We start from the raw sequence: 17,914 nt of genomic DNA on the forward strand, positions 1-17,914 counted from the left end.
CGGTTTGCTCGGTCCCAAGCTACCGGAAGGTTTATGTTTCTTCGGAGCCGAGCCCGGAGGCGCGGCTTCTGAAGGATGTTTTCGGTCTCGACTAGGGCCAGCAGGCGAAGTCTTGACCAATGCCTTTGGTTTTGGTGGGGTTGGGGCAGGGGCAATAGTACTCACACGTTGCCCAGGAGTGATGGGGTCGTCTGAGTCGGAAATTATTTGTAGATCTTCTGAATCTTCTTCCGGGACATCGGGGCCTTCATCAAAGATGTCATCTGGTTCCGGAGCTGGTCTCTGTGCCATGATCCCGAATGGTCTTTTTGGATCGAAAGGATGTGCAGGCTGGACAGCTGGACTCGTCGTGTTCCGGTGATAGGCACAGGTTGCAGACTTTGTGGTGGTCACTGTGCGGAAATTTTGCTTCACACTGGGGGCATTTTTTGAACAGCGTCCTTTCCATGAGCCGTAGGCCTCACGGCGTGGATAGGCCTGGCGGCCCGCGTCGACGTCCGGAATCGAGCCGATGTAATCGATGTCGAGAATGAAGGTGCTTCGATGTTTTGTGTGAAGTTTTTCGCTTCGAAAGGCTTGGAATTGATCATTTCCAACCGGAGCGGAAAAGTTGCATCCGAACCCAATGGCGGAAAAAAACAATCTAACGATGGGAGTTGATGCCCATGCGCACTGTCGTCCAAGGGAGAAGTCACCTATCTCGTGACCAAAGACTTCTTCCGAAGACAACAACAACCTGTAAGCATCCAAGCCCAACACCAGATGGCGATCTACTATCCTAAGTGTGTGATCTGCAGCTCATATGCCTCGAACACTATTTCTTGATACCTACCTGTGTTGAGTCCCTTTGTAGTGTTCCTCACTGTATTTACTGTGTATGGTCATAGACGCTTAACACACTGCCTCCGAGATTAGCCTAACTGCTCGTGCTACGTTACCACGGGGTGGAGCAGGGGTTGTCAAAGGGGTGCAGCCCTTCACTCTGACTTAGGAAGAAGGGTCCCTGCTTGGACAGTTTCCATCCACTGCCAACCAGAGACCCCCATTTCTAACAGTTTGCCTTCTTGAATCAAAGCATTGGCTTTGGTTTTGTATTGATCAGGCAAATGCTGCATTAGGGATTCAAACTCGTCGTAATGAGCCCTATCGTACATGGCAAGTAACGCCTGAGCATTGGCTATCCTCCAGTGATTAGCTGCCTGGGCAGCAACTCGCTTGCCCGAAGCGTCTAATAATTTAGACGCCTTATCTGGAGGTGGAGCATCACCGGAGGTCTGAGAGTTGGCACGCTTTCTAGGGTTGGTCACTACTAGGGAATCTAAGGGAAGTTGACCTTTGATGTAGGTGGGATCATTTGAGGCGGGTTTATATTTTTTTATCAATTTTAGCCCTTACCGGGTCTTTGAATATATCAGAGGAATGCTTAATGACACCTTTTAACATGGGTAACGTTTGTACTGTCTTTTGTGACTGTGCAAACGTGTCTAGTAGGAAGTCTTCCTCTGTGGGGTCCGAATGCATTTGAACACCATGGTACTGAGCAGCCCTATCAATGAGCTGACTAAAGCCAATATTGTATCTAGAGGAGATGGCTTTATGGGTATGCATCGGGATCAGGAAGGTCTGGAGGACCTACTGGGTCATCAGTCACCCCATGGGTCCTGTGGCACGTCTGTGTCGTCATCAGGGTCAGTGAAAGGGTCATTATTCCCTCCTCCACCCCCTAAATCATCATCATCATCATCCTGTGGTGGTGGTGGTATGGAGGAAGTATGGGAGACTTTGGAGGAGAGAAAGGCTTAGTAGGAAGAACAGGAGAGGAGGGTCTTAAATGTGAAGTGGCACAGTCTCTTTTCTTTACAGGCACATCAGGGATGTGTGGAGTGTCCAATTACCTCTTCCTGTGTGGAACGTTGACAATATGGCCTGTCTTGGGGTCCACTTGGAGAGTTTTCTGTTTTGGATCGATGGGATCTGGCCGAAAAAGTTCTTCCTCTTCGGTAACCGCTTTCGGTGCCGATTTTTTCGGTCCCGAGCGAGGTTTAGATTTCTGCTCTGGAGCCTTTGAAGGGGTTTTTGGATCCTTCGGCTTCGGTGTCGACTCGGAAATCTTTGTCGGTTCCGAATGTTTCGGTTTCGGATCTGAGGCCTTTTGCTGCATCGGTGCCGATGTCTTTTTGGGAATTGCGGGAGTAGGATAAGCTCCCGGCTTTGGTGCCAACGGTGTCTGGGGGGCACTGATAAGCGGTTTGCTCGGTCCCGAGCTGCAGAAAGGCTTTTCTTTTGTCTTCGGAGCTGAGCCTGAGGGCGGGGCTTCTGAAGCTTTGTTTCTGTCGGGACTGGGCACTGCAGGCGAAGTTTTGACCGGTGTCTTCTTTTTCTCTGGTAGGGTCAGGGCAGGGGCACTTGTACTCACTCGTTGACCTGGAATGATGTGGTAAGCGGAGTTGGAGTCGTCTGCCTCGGAAACGGTGTCCAGATCCTCCAAATCCTCTGCCTCAGGAACATCGGGCCTTCATCGAAGATGTCTTCTGGCACCGGTGCAGCTTGTTGCACCATAATGTGTCGTCGGGACCGGCGATCACGGATAGGCTCCTTGGAGCGGAAGGAGGCGCTGGCTTGGCAGTTTTTCTCCTCGTGCTTGGGCGAGAGACATAGGTTGCAGACCTTGTGTTGGTCGCGGTATGGAAATTTAGCTCCACACTTGGGGTATTTTTTAAATGGAGACGTTTCCTTTAGCCGTAGGCCCGAATGGCCCCGATAGGCCCAGCGGCCCGCGTCGATGACCGAAATCGAGTATTTGAGTAGCGCGTTGAAAAGCACACGATTGAAAACAATACAGTCGAGTTTGATATGCTTTGCGCGTCGAAAAGGTTTGGATGACACGGTACCGAACCGGAGCGCTGAAGTTACATCCGAACCCGATGGTAGAAAAAAAAAACAATCTGAGGGTGGGGTCGATGCCCATGCGCACTATTGTCCAAGGGAGGAGTCACCTATCTTGTGACTACAAAAGACTTCTTCCAGGACAACAACAAGGTGCAAGCATCGGTGCCCAACACCAGATGGCGATCTATGCACAGTGTGAATTCTGCAGCTCATATGCCTCGAACATTCTTTTCCAAGATTCTAAACCCAGGGAATCTTCAGAGCTTCAATTCATGTTGCAGTCTCCCAAAGTAACTCTGTACCTCCATTCCATCACAGCGCTTGTTCTGCCCTTCATCCTTCACTAAGTATGAGTTGGTGTGTGCAACCACCATAGCAGGTAACATCCTCACACACACATATGCAGGAGGCAACCAGTCGTGTCAAAGCAGAAAGGTACCAGCTACTAAGCCACAGACACTTCACGCAGAGGAAACATCCTTTGACTGACCTACTTTGGTGCCTTGACTAGCAATTGAGCAGTCCGGTACTTTAAAAAGTTTGCACTACTACAAGTCGTCGATTCTCAGAACAACCAGACAAAACTACTGACAAGACCATCCGGAGAGCGACAAGGTGTTCAAGCGCGTCTGGCATTGAATTAAAACTGTTGCCATTATTCAAAAACCCTTCTTTGCACAATGCTGCCTAGCTGACTAGAGGCAACTGGATAAAACAGCCTGACCCGCTGTACTAGGATGAAGCAGTCCGAAGCCCCCAGTGATTCAACAATCCCCCCCTTATCATGCGCACCCACGGGTGTTAATCTGGAATTTAGTAGAATCAACTAAGGCCTACTCCAAAAGAGTATGGCAAACTAAGACAACCAACCTAGAGCTAGAAAAGTATCATTCTTGCACTGACAACAGTCAGCAAACCTGAATAGTGATAGAGAATGACAGACGGCAGTCCTTCAATGGGATTCCAATAACGCCCCCACATCTATAATGCAAAGGCCTAGTTACTGCGTACACTAGTTCCAGATTCCTCAAGCGGTGCCCCCTTCAAGGTAATGTCATCTGCATGCCCCACACAGATGCCCTGACACATGCAGTGCCCCCCTCAGAGCTGTGCTGGTGTTGCACACAGCACACCTTGCAAGCGCGCAGCATGTCCGCGATGGCCCTGCGGCTCAAGTTGGCTGTGGCGATGACATCTTCTTGGCGACACGAGTTTCCAGCAGCTACAGCTTTGGCGGTTGCCATGGTGATTCCCTTGGTCATGCGGATGAAATCCTCCGGAGTAGATGTTTGAGGTGGTGGCTCGGGGGAGCAGAAAACCTACGGAAGATTTAAAATGTGGGTTAGGTGCTGAGGAGACAGGACAAACTAAAAAGAAATCGAGGTACGATGGAGCGGCTGTGAGGACATGGGATAGAGGCGGAGCTGACACCAGAAGAATCAGAAAAGTGACTGAAACAGATAAATGAAGTGAGGCACGAGAAGGAGAGAGCTACACAGAGGCGGAGGCTTGTAAGCACAACTTACATGTGAAATGCCACAGGAAAAAAAGAGAAGGGAAGAAGAACTGAGCTGATACGAAAAGGAGACAGATCAAAATTAGAGGTTAACAGAACACGTGTTACAATTTGATAAAAATTATAAAGCATCATTAGACATAGTTTATTATAGCAAAGTGTGAAAAGCAAGCATGTGGCTATTTATATCATAGTATGTCACAGTTCTAAATTTCAGTTTAGGATATACAGTAATTGCACTGCAAACAAAGTGCAAGGGAGTCTACCCTATTTCAGAATGTGTTCAAATAATCACAGTGAGGCTGTAATGTCAGAATTGTAGGAAAGTGCCCGCTTTTGACATGGCCACCCCCACTGTTCGCCTGGTGTCTGATGCAATTTAGACTGAAGAGCACTGGGTTACTGCTAGCCAGCTTCCCAGTGCAGCGCTCTTTCCCTAAAATAAGTCAACTGTGCAATTGTTACCCAACTGATAAGACCTTTAGCACCTCTGTAAGGCCCTGGTAAATGATACCCCTGGTACCTAGGGCTGCAGCACGTACTGTGCCACCCTAAGGGTCCCGCCACCAAACTCATGCAGACTGCCATTGAAGGCTGTGTGTCTTGGTGCAAACAAGTGTGAAAACCCACCATGACACACACTCTGTGTGCCAAGCCCACAGACACACTGCATACAATATCTACAAGTCACGCCTAATGCAGGCCTTACAGCCTGAAGGCAGTCTGGTTTATATTACGTGTGGACATATCAGTATGAGCAGGTATGCCCTTGTGCTGTATAGTGAACCTGCTGGGGCGGTACAAGTGAACAGGGAAGCCATCTTAAGTATATGTCCTGGGGACTGTTCATTACAAGTTCCCCAGCTACATGATAACATCAATAAAACACTAGGTGTTTGGTATTAAACTACATGGTCTTGATAAATCTACACTGATTCCAGTAGTGGATTTATTAAGATATGCACCCAGAGGTCACCTCATAGGTGCCCCCTGAAAACCTACCAGCCTCTTAGTGTGCTGGCTGACTGATATCGTTCTGCCTGCCACCACAGACACGTTTCTGACCCCCCTGGAGGTGAAAGCCCACACTCTGAGGTCAGAAACCATGCCTGCTCTTAGCAGGAGATGTTTACACCTCCTCCAGCAGGATGGATAGTAAATTTGCAAATCAAGGCCAGGGATTTCAACGCCCCTACTGCCTTTGGCTTCCCCCAGACCTGGGAGATGCCACCCCCAGCCCCATTTGAAAATTAGCTATGCAAGGAGGCATGGTGCACCAAGAGTGGCCCAGGTGTCCTGTTTTTGTCCCCCATGCACACCTAACCAAGATCCGGGAGTGCCTTTGATGCATGGGCCTAGCCGACCAAAACCCTCTGCACCGAGCTCCCCGGCACAGGTCTATGACCACCAACTGTTCTCCCCTGATTCCAGGACCCTCACAGAGCCTCCCCCCCCCCCCCCCTTTGGAGGTCCCGAAGTTGTCCCAAAGTCTCCCTCTGCAGTCTGTTTCTAGGTGCCCCCTCTCCCCCACTCTCTGCCTACGGTGTAGTGTGCAAGGCTACCAACCCATCCAGCACCTCTGCACCCAGACACTACAGGGCAGGTGAACTCAAACTGCTGGTGGTACTTTGGTCCCCAAGCACCTCAAGTCCTAAAGGGGACCCCTGGAATTTGTCTGCAAGTACCTGTATGCAATGTATGTCTTTCTCCATAGGAAAGCATAACTGCATAGAAACGTATTTTGTGTTGTTACAATTTTACCTGCCTATAAAATGTGATATCTTGAAAAGTACTTATCCATTTGCGAAATTCTTGGAGTCAAATATATATAAATATACTTGTTATTTTTCCAAATTGGTCTCTGGTTTATTCGAGTGTGTGTCTCGTTTATTGCCTCTGTGAGTACAACAAATGCTCAGCACGACCCTCTGATAACTCTAAACTGGTCGACCACACGACCACAAAGAGAGCATTTGGGATTATGAACGTAAGCCCTGGAAGCAAATATGGGTTGTCTTGAATTTCAATACAGAGTTCCTCTTTTTGCACACTACATAAAGAGCCAGGTTCCTACAATACAGATACATGAAAATAGCTTGCTTTGTCAAAATATATCATCCAATAGAAAATGGATTGGAAAAGGTCTTTTGAAAAACAGGTTTTGTTAAACGGAGGCCTCGAGCAAAAAGGCGGACTTCAAATGAACACATTACTCCTTCAAGAAGACAACCTCCTTTCATGTCATAATTATAGACTCGGAGGGTGCTGAGAATCCACGCTTTCCTCTTCAATGTCCAAGCCTCTTTTTGTAATAACTTTTCCCTACTGTGTTGTTGATCGCCTTTCAAAGTCTAGACTGGATCCAAGGGTTAACCACCAGTGGTCTCTTGAATTTGACCCAAGGGGTTACTCGTGCTTGGGCTTTCCCATGAGCACTGGTGTTTTCGATACCAGGATACTTTTCGATAACCTCAAGTCTGAAGTCCACTGTGCCTCTGTTCGCTATCTTTCAATATCATTTTTGGTGTCCTTTCTGGTTGGACATTTACCTCCTCATTTTGAGACAACCCCATGTCCTTCAAAGAGGAGTGCTTATGCGGAGACTGCGCGCCCCTGAGTAGATAGCCACCTCTGTTTTTTCAGTGTCTTCGGCTGAAACTCAGCAAGCGTTCCACAACCATCCATGCTGTTGTCCCTTGGCAGGCAAAGGTTGAATTTCTCGCTGCAGTCTTTTTGTGAAATCTTATGGCGGCATTTGGGTCAAATCTAAAAGACCCAGACCCACATGGTTGGCTCCTAGAGGAAAACCCCCCCAAACATTCTGGTCGTCTGTGCTGGTTGTCGGAATATCTGTATTTTTTACTCAACTCTTCTAAGTTTTTCTTCAATGATTAATTCAAATATTCCCGATCTTCTGATTAAATGACCGACAAGCTGCTGGCTGTGTTTCCAATGGAGGAGAAAAGAATCTAAAGATGGCGTCCACAAGCAGGAGCTTTTGGGGTGTTTGTGTGAATCAATGGAGGATGGACACAGCACATGCAGACAAAGTGCACACTCGCAAAAAACAATGTATAAAGAGGAAAGAGAATGGTCTACAAACTAAACTTAAAAGGCTGACAGCAAACAATATCTCAATATTTTCAGGAAATAAGAATTACAAAGAATTCTGCCTCCATATTTTGACTAATACAAACGGGAAATAGCAAAATATGGTTGAGGCGCACTGACGATGGATGGAAGGTGCAAATGAAGATGGAGGATTCAATTTTGCGGAAGGGTTATACTTACAGCTAGTTCCTGACGGATATGCTCAATGGTTGATTCCAGTGCCCGGGTGCCCTTTGTCGCTTCATCCTCAACAGCCTTCACTGTCTTCAATAGTGATGTCACATTCGTCACCATCACCTGCAAAAGACAGAACAGGAAACCTGAGCAGGGTACTTCCTACTTCGATAGTACACGTGATAATGCTAACAATGGTGGAAACACCGCAAAAACCTTTAGTGACGCACCATCCTACATGTGCAGAACACATACACACACCCTCTTCCTGAAACCCACAGAGTAGGAAGTGGTGTAATGTATGAATGAGGTAGTGGGCATGTATTGGGGGGGGGAGGGGGGACACATTAGATTCTCCGCACCCCCATCACCATCTGAAATACCTACACAGCACCAACCCATGACACACAAACACTTGCTAAGAAAACAGGACATATGCTTGCCACAACCACTAATGTCTCTTCTGGAGTCGTCCCCGCTGAGTGGAAGGCAGGAGTAGTCATCCCCAACTGAAAAAGGATAACTCGGACAGCACGGCACAAGAAAATCACTGGTTCATCACTGTACTGACTGCCCTTAATGTACAAGCAAAGTGTTGAAGCTAAGCTGCTAGTTAAAACATAACTATCACCTGGATCCACAGCTGTTTATATTCCGCCCTTGCCGCAGGATGGAGATAGCTCTAGGTCTCACTCTTGAGGAATTAAGGCTCACTTGGTATCAGGAAAACACTGCTGCCCTGATACTCCTCAGTATTGTGGCCGCCTTAGATATGGTTGACAAATTAATACTACTAAATTATTAAGTAAAATAGAACACGTCGAGGAAGAGAAAAAACAACTTAATCTTACAGAAGCAACAGAAAAAAAAAATATATATTAAAAGAGGTGCTTAGCTCCCATCAGACAGACATTGAGATGAAAAAATCCGTAAACTCAAAAGGGATGAGAATGACTAAGAATGGGAGAATTTTTACATTTGCCAAGAAATTTTACAAAGTTAAACCTAGAGGTTGGGTTAATGCTCTTAATGATAAGAGATCTGAAACTCCACGTCGGCAAGTGAGTCTGATTTATCCAGCATCACAAGCGAAATAAGTGAAGCCAGGAGTGACACTACCTACTGTTGGGCCGAGTGACATGAATGCCACAGGTTCATCTTTTTTATCAGAACTGGAGAAATACCGGAAAGAGACCAGGCTAGGGTTCAACAACAACAAGCATTTACAATGCAATGGTCTCGGCAATATTATAGGTAGAGCTATTGGTATTGCTCATTATTTTTTTATCATTTTTGTATCCCTAATTAAATGGCATTGTCATTTCTATTGGCATTAGCTTTTTTTTGCATATGTGATACCTATTGCATTAGCAGAGAGAGAGTGAGGTAGTGAGGTAGTGTGATAGAGAGAGAGAGTGAGGTATTGAAATAGAGAGTGAGGTCAGAGGTCAAGCTAGCGCTGAGTACGCTGTGCGCGAGCCTGGTCCTGCTGTTGAAAACAATCTAATAGACTGACAAATGAAAGCGCGACCATGTCTCACGCCGATGTTCACTATGTGATGGATGATGAAAAGATGAGCGCATTTATAGAGATAAAATTGGTGTGGTGAAAGCTTACCGCTTGACAAGCAACCGTCACGTCATTAAAAGCAAAAGTGAAAGAAAGGACCGAATCCTGCTCTGCAGATGGGCAGGTGTAGACCTGTCAATATCACGAACGTACGTGTCAAAATAATCTAACAAATAGACGCGTATCCATATCTCTTTGCCGGTATTTACTATGTGTGCGATTAGACTGAAAATGAGCTAAAAACAACTGAGCGAATCGCAGAGAATAAACTGGCGTGGATAATGTTTATCGCTTGCTCAGAAACCGTCTATGTCCGTCAAAGTCGAAGGGAAGACTGAATCCTGCTCTTCTTTCAAGCCGGTGTGAACCGGTCAATTACACGGGCGTACGTGTCAAAATGCATACGCTCAGTGATGTTGGAATTTAGCAGGAGCGAGGGAAAAAAGACTATGAAAGGTGCGCCCTGTGTGGGGCTGCTAAAAAAATCTTCCTAGACTGGGAGGCACTCTAAGGTGACGGAACATATCACGTCTGGGGGGGGGGGGGGGGGGGCATGGATGGCATGAATTGCTGTACATATCCCAAGGATGCGATAAATGGGTGCAAAGATTAACAGATAACCAAAAGTGTTAATCCTATACATAGAATGACAGATACAGAATGTGATTAAGTTAGCCCCAGTGCGCTGCAGTACATTTTGTTGGTCTGTGTTCACCGCCCACTGTCTCACACTGCGAGACTGTGGCGAGCATCTGCTGGGAGGAGACGTCCCCGTCCTCAGAGTCGGAGTGACACCACTTCACGAAAGACTTAACCAACAGGCTGAGGCGTCGGTCATCACCGGCACCGTCGCCATCGATTAGGAGCCGCTTACGGATAATTTCGTCATCGGTGACAGCTCCCATGCCTTAGACGTCCTAAACCAAGAGAGTCAAGTAAGTCGCAGCAGTCACCGTAATCAGGCTATCACAACGCAAAAGTCGTCGAGCTGCAAACTGCCACAAAACCACACGTGTTACAGAGACCACCAAAACAGAATCAGCAGCCCAGAATTATTTGCTGAAGTCACCCCTAAGCTCTTCTGCTCACTCCATCCGGTGAAGCCTGCCCCGGCAGCGCCGCCACCAGCACAACAACACGGCGCTGGACGGATGGATCCTCACGGCCAGACTATAGCAAAAAAATGGCGGATGGAAGCTTCGAAAAATGTTCGGATTCGGGGGCGTGTTCCTGGTGTTCTAAAAGGGCGTGGCTAAAAAGTGGAAAGAACAGCAAGAACACGCCCCTGAATCTGAAAAAGACGGAGCCTATTTGGAGGGACGGCTCTCTCCTCCAATGGCGGGCCTCCGTTTAGGAAGCCAGCCAATGGAGGAGAAGCAAAAAGAGAGGCGGGCTAAATAGCCACTCTAGGAAACATTAAATCTTCCGACTTCCGGTTCTGCCTCCGGCAGACCGGTAGTCCTCGACCTAAAAACACAGGAGGAAAAGAACAAGGCTGGGGGGGTAGAAAGAACAGACACAGAACAAAAGAGTGACAAGATCAGTAACGCGCGTGCAAAAGAACTCAGTGTTGGAGAGAGTGAAGTACCTAATGATACAACTCTAGTGGCAACATCTACTGTTAACAATGTGAAGGATGACGTTTCTATTGTAAATTTGTCACAACATGTGTTAACTAATGCTGAAATTGATGTATTCAAAAAAAGCCGTAGTTTCTGTCCTTTGTCTGGACCAAATTTCACACAGATCTCTTTATTGTTTGGCGACTTAAGTTAAAGAAATTATTGATACTAACAAGAAATTGTGTCCAGTACCTATGTATACAGTGGATAAGAGTGAGCAATCTATTAAAGAAATCCATGATATACAAATGCTCCTATCACTTGATAGTATTGAACGAGTACCCAGTAGTGGGGATATCCTACAAGATCTTGATATTGGAACGAATCTGCAGACAGACAGGGGCTTAGAACTAAATCTACTTTCACACCCATGCTACCACCTGCCAATACGATTGACTGCTATTATAAAGCAGTAACCAATGACTTATACAAACTAGAGGACAAAATACAACGTGCACCCACTAGATTCAAAGATAATTTAACCAGGGAAGAAAGAACAGCCCTACAACAACTGACAGACCACTCAGATCTCGCCATTAAGGAAGCAGACAAAGGAGGCAACATCGTCCGTATGGATAACCACTATTATATCGGAGAAATTGACAGTCAATTATCAGACAGGGGTTCCTACTCGAAGATCTCTAGGAATCCCTTGCAGGAAGTCAACCTTCTAGTAGAGAAGACACTGAGATATTGGCTGAGCTCGGGTCTTCTCCCAGATATGGAGTTTAAGTACATGTTTAATCCTACACCACGAGCCGCATACATTTATACCTTGCCCAAGATACATAAAAACCCAACAGCTCCTCCGGGTAGGCCTGTCATCTCTGGGATAGGGGGGCATATAGAACGTATCTCGGAATATATTGACATCTTTTTGCAGCCCATTGTACGTAACCTACCTGCCTTTATTGAGGACACTAAAAATCTATTAAACAAATTGGAAGATCTTATTTGGACTGATGAGCTTACCTTTGTCACCTTAGACGTGAGTGCAATATACACCAGCATTCCATTTCATAAAAGCGTGATGCCACCCTATACGAGCACACTGAGATGGTACTTGAACTTACGCATCTGACACGCAACAACAACTACTACGCATAAGGACACCTGGTATAGACAACACTCAGGAGTAGCTATGGGTGATAACTTTTCCCCATCGTTTGCCAACATCTATATGTTGCCATTTAAGAGTACATGGTGCTGAGAGCTCGTCAAACACGAACTCCCCAGCACCATAATGGCAACGCTGAAGACTGAGAAGTTTGGTATCAAACTTCTCAGCACATTAAACCCATACTGATGCCAGTGTGAGATTTAATGTACCTAGCACCCCAGAGGGCATCTTAGAGATGCCCCCTAAAACCTAACCTACAATCCACGTCTGCTCTGAGGCTCCCCTGTCCTTATTTGGGGTTTCCGGCCAAGCTTCCCGCCTGAGTGGGGGGTTGCAGTGGCCTGGGGAAGCTCACAGAGGCGGCATGCCTTTGAAGCTTCCCCCTGCCCATCCTGGGGGAGGAGATTTAGCACCTCGCCCAGGATGTGCATTGTTGCAGGCCCAGGAGAGCGGGGGCTCTCCTACCCAGGGGTCCAGCATCATGTCTGCTGTGTGGCAGCCTAGGCAGCCTCCCAGACCAGACGTGGATTGTAGGTTAGGTGTCAGGGGGCATCTCTAAGATGCCCTCTGTGGTGTTTTGTACATTAAATTCCACACTGGCATCAGTGCGGGTTTAATGTGCTGAGAATTTTGATACCAGTGTTGCCATTATGGTGCTGTGGAGTTCGTGTTTGACGAGCTTTCAGCACCATTTACTCTTAAATGGCAGCACTGCACTTACAGTGCCCAGGAATTGACCTGGGAACTGTAGGGGCACAGGGCTCATGCTCCTGTGCCCACAGCACTGGCATATGGCACCCAGCTAGAGGGGGGGCGGGTGGCTGATGTATGCCAGGGCAGTGTAGGTGGTGGGCATGACACACCGGGATGTGTGCCATGTCGACTCTGTTTTTGTCTTGTACCCAGACACTCAGCCTGCAAGGGAAGTGTGTGTGTGTGTGTGTGTGTGTGTGTGTGTGTGTGTGTTAGGGTACAGGGCCTCTAAGGGTGGCACAATGAGTGCTGCTGCCCTTGAAGGCCTTCCCTGGTCACAAGGCCCTGGGTACCAAGGGTACGATTTACCAGGTGCTGACATGTGGCCAGGGTTTGCCAATTTTGGGTTTGAGGTTTTTAGGGAAGGAACATAGGCCCTGGGCACCTGATTGGCAGGAGTCCAGAGCACACTCAGTCAAAGTACATTCAGCAATTCAGCAAAAAGTGGGGGCATACCATGCAAGAAAGATGGCACTTTCTCACACATACCATGCAAGGAAGATGGCACTTTCTCACACAACCCCCCCCCCCCCCCTCCCCCAAACGAAAGGTGATGAGACTAACCTTGCCCTAGGGAGTCTTCATTGTCTAAGTGGAAGAACCTGGAACGTCCATCTGCATTGGCATGGGCAGTCCCTGGTCTGTGTTCCACTTCAAAGTCCCTTCCTGTAGGGAGATGGACCACCTTAGTAGTTTGGGATTTTCCCCTTTCATCTGCATTAGCCAGAGAGGTCTGTGGTCAGTTTGAACCAGGAAGTGAGTACCAAACAAGTATGGCCTCAAGTTCTTCTGGGACCAAACCACAGCAAAGGCCTCCCTCTCAATGGCACTCCAACGCTGCTCTCTGGGGAGTAGCCTCCTGCTTATAAAAGCAACAGGTTGGTCTTGGCCTTCATCATTGGTCTGGGATAGGACCGCTCCTATCCCTAGCTCAGAGGCATCAGTCTGCACTATGAACTGCTTGGCATAATCTGGAGCTTTTAGAATTGGTGCTGAGCACATTGCTTCTTTCAGGGTGTCAAAAGCCTTTTGGCAACTAACTGTTCAGTTAACCTTCTTGGGCATCTTCTTGGAGGTGAGTTCTGTGAGGGAAGTCACAATGGACCCATATCCCTTCACAAACCTCCTGTAGTACCCAGTCAAGCCAAGGAATGCCCTGATTTGGGTCTGGGTTGTTGGAGCTACCCAGTCCAGGATAGCCTGGATCTTGGGTTGTAAGGGTTGTACCTGGCCTCCACCTACAAGGTGGCCCAAGTACACCACGGTGCCCTGCCCTATCTGGCATTTGGATGCCTTGATAGTGAGGCCTGCATTTTGCAGAGCCTCTAAAGCCTTCCCTAGTTGGATCAGGTGATCCTGCCAGGTGGAGCTAAAGACAGCAATATCATCAAGATAAGCTGCAATAAAGGACTCCAGCCCAGCCAGGACATGGTTCACCAACCTCTGGAAGGTGGCAGGGGCATTCTTTAACCCAAAAGGCATCACAGTAAACTGGTAATGCCCATTAGGTGTGGAGAATGTGGTTTTCTCTTTTGCTCCTGGGGCTATGCCAATCTGCCAGTACCCTGCAGTTAAGTCAAAGGTACTGAGGAATTGGGCAGCCCCTAATTTATCTATCAGCTCATCTGCTCTTGGGATAGGGTGAGCATCTGTCTTGGTGACAGAGTTGAGACCTCTATAGTCCACACAGAACCTCATCTCTCTTTTTCCACCCTGATGATGAGGTTTGGGGACCAGAACCACCGGGCTAGCCCAGGGGCTCTCAGAGGGTTCAATAACCCCTAACTCCAGCATCTTGCTGACTTCAGCTTTGATGCTTTCCTTGACTTGGTCTGACTGACGATAGATTTTGTTTTTGACAGGTGCACTGTCACCAGTGTCCACATCATGGGTACACCAGTTTGTCTGACCAGGGGTCAAGGAAGATAGCTTAGCATACTGCTGCAAGACTTGCTTGCAGTCAGTCTGCTGTTGGGCAGAGAGGGTGTCTGAAAAGAGTACACCATCTACTGACCCTCTTGTGGGCTGTAGGAGAGGTGGTCAGGGAGAGGTTCACTCTCTGCTTCTTGTTCCTCATCAGTCACCATCAACATGGTGATGTCAGCCCTGTCATTGTAGAGCTTAAGGCGGTTCACATGGATAATCCTTTTGGGTGTCCTGCTAGCGCCCAGGTCAACTAAATAAGTGACCTCACTCTTTCTGCAGGGTTACAGGGCTCATGAACCTGTACCCTCACCACTGGTATACTGCACCCAGGTAGAGGGGTGCCTGACCTATGCTATGGCAGTGGGTTGTAGGCAGGGCACACAGGGATGTGGGCCATGTCGACTCTTCACTTTGTTTAGCACCACAACACGGAGCCTGCAATGCGGGGTGGGTGTGTGTGGGGATAGATATATATATATATATACATATACAGAGCATTTAAGGTTGGTACAATAAGTGCTGCTGCCCTTAGAGGTCTTCCCTCGTCACAGTGCCCTGGATACCTGCGATACCATTTACCAGGGGCTGACCTGTGGCCAGAGATGCCAATTCGGTTTGGATTAGTTTTGGGGAAAGAATACCGACCCTGGGAACTTGACTGTAGGGACCCAGGACACAAAGTCAAATGTGCATTAGTAGTCTGGCAAAATGTGCCGGGGGGGGGGGGGGGGGGGGGGGGGGTGTTGTTACTGCAACAGAAACCCAGCTTCTCACACCAGGACAATTAGTTTTTTAGTCACTAATGGTCTTCCTGTAAATACTTTTATCTGACTAACTATATTCACATCGATAACTTTCTCTAGTCTACTACACTTTTGTCTCATAGCTATAAGAACTGGAAAAAAACAGGAAGCGGATGGCCATTTCCTATGAAATTAACTATTTTTATTAGAACATGTTTCAAAAATTCTGATTTTAACCACTCATGATATTTAGTAGCTGCTAAATTAGGGTTGTTGGTCAAATCAGGTTTTATTGACTCGAGGCTCTCCATGTTCGATTTATGTATCTTATTCCATGATCCAAGAGTTTTACATTGTGCTGCTGCTTTTAAGTCGAGGACTGATACCTGGGTTTTAAAACTACACTGGCCAGCTTCACGGTCTGACCAGATGAATGGTAATACACCATTGCAATAAAGATTCAAACCATTTGAAAATATTCCATGTAAAATATGACCAGCTTTGTGAGCGGCACCTTTTACTTTTTGTTCCACTTTAAACCAACGTAGCGTTCCAAGTAACCAAGCGGCCCCTGGTACTTTGGATCTTTTAAATGAAGATGAAAGTCCCATCGAATAGTGTAAATTGAAGATTGGACCGTGATGCCACTATGCTTACAGATATCATCTAAAAAAGCCGCCTTAGGTCAAAGGGGCCATTTCCTCTACCTTTAGTGATTTATCTCACTTTTCTACCTTTATTGAGTACCTTGCGCCACACTACCTACGGTTCCCCGATCGGAGGGAGCTCCCCCATTGCCCTGCCCTCTGTGGCCCATTATTACTCGAAGCCCATCTGCTCTAGCACCCCTACGATATTCAGTAGGAACATGTCCATCCCCACCCCGGTAAGGTGTACTCCGTCCTCCAAGTGATAAACCAGGGACCTCAGATTTATGAATCTGGGTCTTACAAAACCCCATCCGTTGGCCCTACATATCTTTGCCATGGTGATATTGAGTTTTCGTCTGGATTTCTCGACCGCCCCCAAGTCCCTGGCCCCACACCATGCCCTCCGCACAATGATTTCTGAAAGAAATTTCCTCGGCTGGGCGTATCAGTCGAGCCATGGCTGTGAGTCCCTTTTGCATATTTTATAGGAGGACCCCCCTGCCCTAGTGTTGCCAAATCATTGCCTCCCAAGTGGAACACCACGCGTCCGGTCTGCCATTCTGTCCCATCACTTTCCGCACCGTGGGGAGCAGTTAGTCCCATTTCATACCCGAACACTCCTGCCATACTACGTCGGTGTCCCGCAGCCATATCCCTTCAAATTCGGGTCTGGCCAGCGTTGAGCCCGCGTTACGTAGGTGTGACCCAGGATCCACACCTTCTACCGTGGCGCGATTGGACCAGGGGGAGGGGGATGGGGGCAGGGAGAAACCAGACTCAGTACATTGTGGGGCTTATGTAACGCTTAAAAGCGCTGGATGCCCAACGCCCTATTCCCGTGATTTGCTCAGTGCCCAAACCAAGTCCTGCGGCCATGAGGGCTGCCCCTATTCTGAAAGAGTGAGACCCAAACGCTCTGGCAGGAAGCCCAGCTGCCTCCAGCGTCTTTCTCATCACTGCTATGAATTAAAAACGGCTAAGGAAAGACCTGTCCTTGTGCTGGAAAAGTGGCCCGTGGCCCACGGAGCTCAAGCATTGTTGGAGTGAGTACACTGGGCAGCACAATTACTCCCTGATGCAGTTTAGTCTGGTCCGTTTCCCTCTGGCTGCCGGGTCTGTTTTTGACCTCCTCAGCAGGATGTCCATGTACCCTTCTGTTGGAAAGTGGGTTATTGGTAGGGGCAAATGTCGGTCTGCCACTGGCAATAAGGCCACTAACACATGATAGGACTCAGCATAGGTCTCAGAAAATTATTCCTATGCTCAACCCTTGGTAACGTGGCTGCGAGCAGACAGGCTTAACTTCAAAGACAGGTATGTAAAGCATTTAAAAACACCAATTCAGTAAATAATTAAGATACAACACAAATTAAAAATCCAACACCAATTTATAAACATAGGTAATATTTTTATCTTTTAAATGACACCAAAACGAAAAACATCCACTGTAGGAAACCAGAGATATGATTTTTTAAAGATTAGTCACTTTCTAGTGCTTAGAAACCAACAGTGCCCATTTTAGTCATTTTGTTTTCTCGGACAGGGACACACCTTTAAAACTGTTCTGGAGAATCTCACAAAATGTGTGGTGCGCCTTCTCCAGCAGGTGGGTCCAGTTAGAACTCCTTCCTGAAGTTCTGCTTGCGGGTCCCAAAGTATCCAACACCCAATCCAAGGTTCTGGAATCTCCAAGAGGGTCCTTGAAAGTGTGAAACTTCAATTCCGCAATCCACTTGAACAAAACCCTTACAAGTCCACTGGTACCCCAGGCTGGGAATTCTCTGTGGGGATGTCCAGGTGAGCTCAGTTAACCTGTAGCTTGCAGGGAGTCCACTCTTTA

The 17,914-nt window shown here is 47.6% G+C and overlaps 1 protein-coding gene across 7 annotated transcripts in view; it reads right to left on the bottom strand.

The window, feature by feature from the left end:
* TLN1 (talin 1) overlaps nt 1–17,914 on the bottom strand; it is an 880,838-nt gene that overhangs the window by 117,754 nt on the left and 745,170 nt on the right. For all 7 annotated transcript variants that reach the window (XM_085627686.1, XM_085627681.1, XM_085627685.1 and 4 more), the window contains 2 exons: nt 7,697–7,813; nt 4,023–4,208 (listed from right to left, as the gene is read on the bottom strand). In XM_085627686.1, coding sequence (XP_085483812.1) covers nt 4,023–4,208; nt 7,697–7,813 — 303 coding nt within the window. The remainder of the gene's footprint in view (nt 1–4,022; nt 4,209–7,696; nt 7,814–17,914) is intronic.

This window comes from Triturus cristatus, chromosome 2_1, assembly GCF_964204655.1.
Source record: "Triturus cristatus chromosome 2_1, aTriCri1.1, whole genome shotgun sequence".
NCBI classification, from domain to species: Eukaryota; Metazoa; Chordata; class Amphibia; order Caudata; family Salamandridae; genus Triturus; species Triturus cristatus.